Consider the following 8,839-nt stretch of genomic DNA (forward strand, 5'->3'; position numbering starts at 1 on the left):
GTCTGAACTAATAAAGTTTATTATTATACTTCAGTTACTCTTATACATTAAGGCTACAACATCTATCTATATAATATATTCATCAATAATTGCTCTTCAATCGCCTTCCTGACTTACAAATAACTGCCATAAAATAGTTTCAAAGCAAGAATGATATATTATTTTACGTTTTGATACATTGACATTTCGATTTATATTTTATCCTGGTTGAATAATTTTCTTTCCTATTCACACTTTTATGAAAACCAAAGACTATTATTTATTTACACTTCGTTACCTAAATCAGGTTACACAAGACTTTGTTATTATTGAAACGTCTACTTATTTACTGTCCTCCTCTACGTCTCCATTAATATATACCTTTTTTGTGTTTTATATAGTTAAACCAATCATCACTACTACTATCGACTAACGAATAGTTTAATTTAACAGAAATAAGGGTAATAAGTATCGATTGACGATTCTTTAATGTAGGGAAATGTCAACAAACTTATTGAGCGCAGTTCCTCGTTCTAATGCAGACATCAACTAGCGAACGAGCACATCCACTTATTGGAGTTGCACTTCAAACGCTATTTATTAAAAGTAAACTTTCTGACCATAGTATATATGTATGGATGTTCGCGTTTTCGTCTACATACATACTGTTTGTTTTATAGCGAAGAATACTTTGCAACAAGCGTGACTCGCTAAAGCCCTTATGGAAGCGATCAACAACGCATTAGACTTTTATGGGAATGACGCTTGTTTAAAGAATGCTTATTATAAACATGGTGTAGAAATGTATTTTATCATGTTAATGTAACATGTATGTACCAAGGACCAGAATCAATTTTGTTGCACAGAGTTCCATTAGCAAATGTTGCGCCTACTAAATGCTGTCTCCGATACAACCGACATCTTTTTATATTCAGCGAGATTACAGTAGCGATTGTATATCCTGTGTGATATATAATATATATTTTGTGTTATTTTATTTTTATAAATATATAAATAAATTTATTTCTAATATTCATATACAAATTAAGCACAGGTTTATTTGAGGCTTTATAATTGAAGTCTACTACTAAAGTTATTTATTTTTATTTTATTTCACACTTCGTTGCAATAAAAGAAACAGAAACACAGTTCAAACTGTTTACGACGACATCGTTAAGAACAACAAAACGGTTATATTAATCAAAAACAAAGGTACCGGTTGAATTCAATTCAATATTAGGTACTTAATTACAACTGTTGGCTGTTACGACTATCGGATTTTACGACCAAATATGAGTAGTCCCTTCGATGTCGATAACAGATTTTGAGTGTAACATAATACATAAAAAAACATAAGGAAGGCAACGGGCGGCCTTATTGTTAACAAGTGATCTCTTCCAGGCAACCGTGGTAAGGGAAAAACTGAAAAAATATATAATATAAATATAAATATGATGCGTAAAGTGCAAGAAGTGAACCTTAAAAAAACCGTGAAAATATAGAACTTTAATCTAAAGTAATACAAAATACTAATAAAACAAACTTAAAACTCAAAACTCAAAATCTAATCTCACTGATTCATGAATGGCGATGCTATACAAAAGAAATGGAAATACAAGAATAACACAAGTCACGATTGATCAGGATATGGTTAAGAAATGTTTATGCAGAAGAGTTATATGAGTAGATTACTCCTGTTTAATAGTATTAGCCTCCAGTAATGGTTGGTTAGCTACAAGTTGCAATAAAAAGCAATGGGTTCACTCAGCAAATAGCCAGCCGCAGAGCATTAGTTTCATTATGTAATATTACTACATTATCTAGAGTAATATTTTTCTTTCTTGGCTGATTAGAAGTGGTAATTAATGCGTTCGCTACTAATACAAAAATATATTTCCACTGACCAAATAGTTACTTGTTTGTTTGGCTTGTCTAACAAATTTATATGCCTGAACTAATTAGTATTTTGTTTAGCTAGGAATGGAAAATTAATTAATTACTTGTATGGCCAAGTGTATTATCAGATTTGTTTCAGTTCTACAAGTTATAAAGATTTCGTAATGGAGGTAATATAAATTATTTATAACAAAAAAGCAATATAGCCAATGATAGAATACGTAATATATACAAAAAGGTACATTATACAAAGTACAATGAAAGAATCAATTAAAATTATGAAATACTTTTAAAATAACCTAATTCGGCTGTGTTGTGTGGTGGTGTGGATAATTTAGTGGATATTATCAATACTCCTTTTGAAGCATATTTCGCGATAGCTTAACCAAGTCAAGTGGTCGTTGTAGGGCCGGGCTGCGCGGTACAAACCTCAGGTTTTTGCATAGTTGGTGTTTACGTGAGGAACGTGAAACAAAGCACGATTACGAGCCTGGTAGGCAGGTACATGGAAGTGCAATTTCTTATTTAAAAAGCAATTGAGAAATTGACAATCCTTACTGAACAAATAATTGAACTAAATATCCAAAGATCTAACCTATCCTCGAAAAGTCAGCATTAGATTTTCGACTAAAACAAGATTTCTGCACGATATGAACATACAAAATTTTAGCTAGTGATAAAAACGTATATTATCTTATTCAGTAAGAGAGTCAGACGTTAAAATAGACGACTATCTTCTCAATTATTTATTTCGTAAGTCTACCATCACACTAAAAATATAGCTAATGATGGAATACATAATATTTACAAAACGGAAAAAATAATACAAAATATTCAATACATTTTACTAAGTAATATCTAATTTTTCTGTCATGTATGATGGTGTAAAAGCGAGGTTATGTGTGTTCTTTTACGTTAACCAATGTCAATAGTACAACAGAAAATGCTGATTTAGGAAGAAAGCGAAAGCCATCTAATCTAATTTTACGCAAAAAGTCCCGGTGAAACTAAAATGTTTAGATTTAAATTTAATCAGGTAGACTTCCCGTTCTCACTGGACATGCGCAGAATTTCTTTATAGCTGAAACCCATAAAAGTTTTCAGTCAGTGCGCTTTAGCGATGTTGAAAAGTCGTAATTGACGACACGAATACGGAAAACATCGCTATGTATTATGCGGGACATATTTTTCTTCTTATTATTTGCTCAAGTAAGATATTATATTAATTTTTAATAACTCATATTGTGGTTATTAGTGTCGGGTATTTCCACTTTCCGAGTTCAACAATTTAAGTATGTAGTTTCGTTTGATGAAGTTGGATGGTAGTGAAATTGTTTATAATCTGTTAGATAAAGGGAATTTTGTACACAATAGTACTGGAGGCTTCATTTAGCTTTTGTAGAAAAAATTAAACACAAAAGTAGATTCAAATTAGGGTTTAAAGTTACAGGTTTTTTGTTTGATATTGTTTATTAACTTGGTGATAATACGAAGGAGTCTTTATATGAATTAGGACGTTGATATCCAAATAATAGGAGCTATTGCTAGATTCGTTGGTGTTAAGTTTTTATCGAAATTACTTGAAATAGAAATATGCTAGCCTTACGGTGCACTTTACAGGTAAAGTGTTACTTTTATTTTTATATTATTCAAGTTTACCACATCATACATAATACTATATCTATGGTATTTGGTAGCTATCTTATCTAAATATATGACAATTTTGTTAAACATAAATGGTGCCGCCGCCCATGGACACTCTCAATGCCAGAGGGCTCGCAAGCGCGTTGCCGGCCTTATTATAAAGTTGCTTATTGTAAAGCACAAACAAATTACCAGCAAAACAGGGGATTAGGTATGGAGATAGGTCCTTAGCAATGCTTTTTTAAAAATTGATCAGCCCAGTACCGAATATATCCAGCTCCGGATAATTACTGTTTAACCGTTATAATCGCGAAGAATTCGAATGATAGATGCCTGAGCTCCTTGTTTGGTCTTTGCAATAATTAACATCTAATGAATTTCATAAATTAATAAATAAATCTAATAATTTATACTTCTATATATATGACGAACATGGCTCATTGAAACCCTGTTCATTAGTACACACGGCTGCATATTTTGAAGAATTTTCGGATGACACAGAAATTAAACAAATAATCCGATAACATTTTTATAATTTATCATAAACATAAATGTATTGATATACTAATTATGGTTATGCCATTTTAGATTGTTTAGCCGTTAACATAGACCGCATAGATGTTCCTCTAATGGTGGAAATAGGTACAGAGGCAGTAATCCTCGACTGTCAGTATACAACCAAGACACCCTCACCGGCCGGGCTGGTGATGAAGTGGTTTTTCAACGGACCCTCTGGGCTGGTCTATCAATGGATTCCACCATTACGACCACAAGTTATCGGCCTGTTAAAAGGAAAGGTTGATTTGAATTTTAAGATTTCTGGTAAGTTATTTTATACATATACTAGATTTTCTACTAGTAGTACAAATTAATAAAATCTTTGAATCGGAATATAGCGTAAGTTCATTTAACATTAATTACACTAAACAATTATCTAATTATTATCGATGGATGTGGCTCGCTGACGAATGCTGTAATGCATACGGAACCTCGAGCTACGAAAATAAAGTAACAAATTCAAGTATAAATCCGTCAAAGGTGGTGATTATTTATATAATATAAATTTATTTTTAAAAATTATTTGGAAATAAATATACGTTTCTCAGTGATAAGCATTTTCAAAATGATAGGCAGATACGTTATATCGTTACACACGTACTAAATTTTGCTTTCCCTTTTATAATATTTGTATAGACGTATAGCAAATCTAGCGTCTAAGAAAAAAAATGAAATATTTCGTAACACTTATAAAAACCGCGTTTGTTGCAGAGCAACCGCTGCATGCATACCGAGGTATTAAAATCCTAAGACCTTCCACGGACCTCAGTGGGAACTACACGTGTGTAGTGTCAACATTTACTGAAGAAGATTCCCGTACACGCGCCATGATTGTGTATAGTAAGTGAACTTGTAAAATAAAGAAAAACAATCAATGGCGCTACAAACTTTTTAGGTCTGGGCCTCAGATTTCCGTATCTGTTTCATGATCATTTGTTAATCGATTAGGCAAGTAGGGGATCAACCTTTTGGGTCTAAGGCAAGCCGGTTTCCTCACGGTGTTTTCCTTTCGAGCTAATGTTAAATGCGCATATAGCGACCTTAGGGATGAGAGTCGCACGCTGAAGCCACTAGGCTAACACTGCTCAAAAGTTAACTTGTACATACGGCAAAATGATGAATAGTATTTTTGACAGATTCGGTCACACTTAAGATTTCACTAATGAAAATATACGTTGTAACCATTTAAGCTCATCAGGTATCGGTTTCGTGATTATTTGTTTCCTCTAATAAGCAAGTCTGTGGCCGATACGCCGCTGACTGGGTCTAAAGTATTTCGAGTTCACGATGTTATCCTTCACCGTATGAGCGATTGTTAAATGCATAGACAGAATGACCACGAAGATGAGAGTCGTACGCTGAGTTTATATAACTCTTGTATGTCAAAAATCCATTCGATCAATTAAGGTGCCTGAAGGCAAAATTTCAGAGAAGTTATCAACAATCAGCTTTATAAAATTTTGTTTGTTGTGGTTTAACGCTGAATTAAGAATGGGGTAACAGATCTAAAGAGTGCCTGTGATGTAACATTGCGTGATAGAATAAGTAATAAAGAGATAGGTGAGCAGTGCGGGTATAAGAGGAAGTAGTGACAAGGATACAAATTGGAAGCGGTTAACAAGTAGGCTGTACGATATACAAGGCAATCGTGGGTGGAATCGGGATGGTCATGATGAATCGGCCTTGTCGTACATACCTGGAGCAAATCCAGTAGGGTAAAGTTAAAAGTACCCATAACCAAGTATGCATGGTGAATGTCATGAAAATGTTAATCGATAGGTATGTCAAGACAGGAAGAATGGCGTGATAATTTAAAATATAAAGACCTAAATGGTGCTTAACAGTATATAGTTGTTTATCGGTATGCTAATATCAGCTTCCAATAATATTTATATAACATAAATTATTTCAGGTCCGGCAAAAAATTTCCGTTTTATACAAGACAAGAAATACGTGTTCTTAGTAACACTAATTTGCTCCGCTCAAGATTTATATCCAAAACCGAATATGACGATTTCATCGCAGGGGTAAGCGCAGCATAAATAAAATCTGGGCTTTAACCGTTTCAGCTAACACAGATGTCCGCTCTCAATACACTGAACACTAATACTCTGTAACTCCTAATAATGATAGTAATTCCGACATCAATATTGCGTTTTTCCGAGTTGCAACACCAGCTATATTGAGAAAACTGCTTAGAAATTGCACACAAAAATTAGCGCGAACAGTATTAATACCTTTTTAATTTTTAGGTATTACATATGTTTGATTTTTGTTAATTTGTTGTAAACTTTTATAGGAAATAGAGTACTACAATTAGAAGATTACAGTAATGTAGATACAGATACCGTAACTATTGTAGAATCTTTGCTTACATTGCTTAGTAATAAACGACATTTCGGGTATACAAAAAAGGCCTCACCTAAGTATAAAAATAAAGGAAAAATTGTCTGACCCAAGCGTACGTTGAAAGATAAATAAATATGACAAAGTACAACTGTAACATGAGGCTTAAAGTACGTAAAACTTAAATAACAGGATGGCTGTAAAATATCGTATTAACTGAAACATAATGTTGGATATATCATCAAATAATATTGGAAAACAGCAGTACAATACATAGAGCTTAATAAATATACATTAGTTTGTGGTATCATTGTACGGATGTTCGATGACTGTGGGATATTTCACATAACGTAACAAACTTTTAATAAAACCAATCTATATTTCAGTTACATTCTAAAACAATCTGTGATGGAAATAAAGATGAATTCCTGGGGTTTGTACTCCGTGGCTGTGACTATCGAGGTTCATGATGACGAGATAAACTCGCCCTATGAAGAATTTGTGTGTTTATTGTCATTGCCAAACACAAATTATACCAGAAATCTGACAACAATATATTATCCAGGTATAAGATGTTTCATGATAATTGAAAGAAGGTCCGAATCTAATATTTTTGGCTAACTGGAGGCCTACTAATGACAACCGACAACTGAATTGCATTGCCAATTATCATAACATTTTCAGTTCATTCAATTAAATAATCTAAGTTAGGTATATAGTGAGAATTATGCCTAAGTTTAAATAATAGTATAGGTATATGTCTGTATAGAATTTAAATTAGTTTCAACACGACACAACTATTTATACATTGTGGAATTTAAACAAAGTTCTGGATATTTTAGAGCAGTCTCGGCCTAGTGGCGTCAGCGCGCATTTTTCATCCCTGAGATCGTAGGCTCAAACTCAGTCAATCTATGTGTGAATGAAATCTTAATGAGACATGCGTGTGCAGGCGCAGTGGCTGATCATCTAACTAATTACTTTTTGTTACGCACTGGCGTGTTATTGTTGATCAAATGTTATTCAACTCCGAATCAATCAAACATGTTGAAAGATAAAACGATTTTTGTTTAAATACAAAATAGTTGTATTAACGATATAATTTGGTAAAAGTATGTCCCGTAAATACAGCTTCTTAGGCCAGTTGTAAATATTCTTGTTTATTTAAATTAAGTAACACATATGTCGTTATATTCAGGATTAATGCCTACCGCATACACCGCGTATGAAGTACAAAGACCTCAACATCACCAAGCCAGCGGTAAGGTTCTTAAAAAAATCTGATAAAATTACAATCTATTGTAAAATTTTTAATATTGCTTCGCTGAGCTTCGCGAACGTATTCTTCGTTACGCAGAAATGAAAAGATTTACGAGCTTTCTATAAAAATGTTACAATTTATACATTTTCTTTTCAGGAAGCAAGAGCAACGGTGTACTATTTCAATTGATCGACTTGTTATTTTTAAACCTGTGTATTTTATGTGAATTTTTATAAATATAACGTTTTCCTTATTACATACTTTTATTCAAATATTGTGAGGTATGGTAATATGATATAGCGTCCCATACATTTTGTATATTTTAATTTCCTAGCATAACACAACTAGATTAAGAGAAGTTAGAGAATGTTTTATACCTCAACTTAACCTTAAATAACTGAATATGTTTCTTTGATCCTATCTTATAACGAAGTAGACATTGACTTAATATCCTATGACACCTGGATGGGGCAGAGGGCGTCCACAATGAGCTCTTGAGCTACGCATTTCCCTTGGCGAAGAGAGCTGGCAAGACTTGGACCTCGGTCCAATTGCATTTGTATGTTGCCTTGACGCTTTCGCTATTCTTGTGGGGCCCAATCAAGCGCCTGTTTGGGAATATTATTGCAATCTCTTTGAGTGTGTATTTTAATAAAGAAGACATGGCCAGGCATGTGTCTCTGATATATCCTATTTAAACCTCTGATAACGTAATAGGGGAACACTCGGTGAATTAAAAATTATATACTCCAAACCAACCGAGTAAACTAATAAAAATTAAGAGATTTCTTAAAACACAATTATTTTTATATATTCTATATGGAATGTTTCAGCCATTGACGTATTATACAAAGTAATATAGAAGCGCGAGCAAAAACGAATACTATCAGTTGATAAGTTAGTAATTGCACTTCAGTGAACGGAAATACGCTAAAAGCGGGAACGAAGAGAACACGTACGATGCGAACGTGCTTAGAAACATACTGCATTGTTTAACGATAAGTGAAACACATCTATGGAAACTTGAACCTCGCTTAAGTGGTAACTACTTGAAACTTGTTGGTTTGTCTATTAATATTTATACTCATGGGGGAGTGTATTTTTCTCTAAAAAGGTTCTACGCGAAGTTTACCATTGTTCGTATTCACAGTATGA

At 33.3% G+C, this 8,839-nt stretch overlaps 1 protein-coding gene across 1 annotated transcript; it reads left to right on the top strand.

Moving 5' to 3' along the window:
• Nucleotides 1–5,770: 5,770 nt before the first annotated feature.
• On the top strand, nucleotides 5,771–8,839 carry LOC123708364. The gene is made up of 6 exons (XM_045659040.1): nucleotides 5,771–5,910; nucleotides 5,990–6,104; nucleotides 6,810–6,988; nucleotides 7,622–7,684; nucleotides 7,841–7,900; nucleotides 8,835–8,839. The coding sequence occupies exons 1-6, from the start codon at nucleotides 5,859–5,861 to the stop codon at nucleotides 8,837–8,839; spliced, it is 474 nt and encodes a 157-aa protein (XP_045514996.1). The 5' UTR covers nucleotides 5,771–5,858.

The sequence above is a fragment of the Pieris brassicae genome, chromosome 4 (assembly GCF_905147105.1).
Source record: "Pieris brassicae chromosome 4, ilPieBrab1.1, whole genome shotgun sequence".
NCBI classification, from domain to species: domain Eukaryota; kingdom Metazoa; phylum Arthropoda; class Insecta; order Lepidoptera; family Pieridae; genus Pieris; species Pieris brassicae.

What these genes read in the sequence shown, in the direction of transcription:
- LOC123708364 (XM_045659040.1), top strand. Translation starts at nt 5,859, where the DNA reads ATGTCAAGACAGGAAGAATGGCGTGATAATTTAAAATATAAAGACCTA. An exon ending in GACAACAATATATTATCCAG is followed by an intron (nt 6,989 to 7,621) that starts GTATAAGATGTT and finishes CGTTATATTCAG; the next exon opens with GATTAATGCCTACCGCATAC. An exon ending in TCAACATCACCAAGCCAGCG is followed by an intron (nt 7,685 to 7,840) that starts GTAAGGTTCTTA and finishes TTTTCTTTTCAG; the next exon opens with GAAGCAAGAGCAACGGTGTA.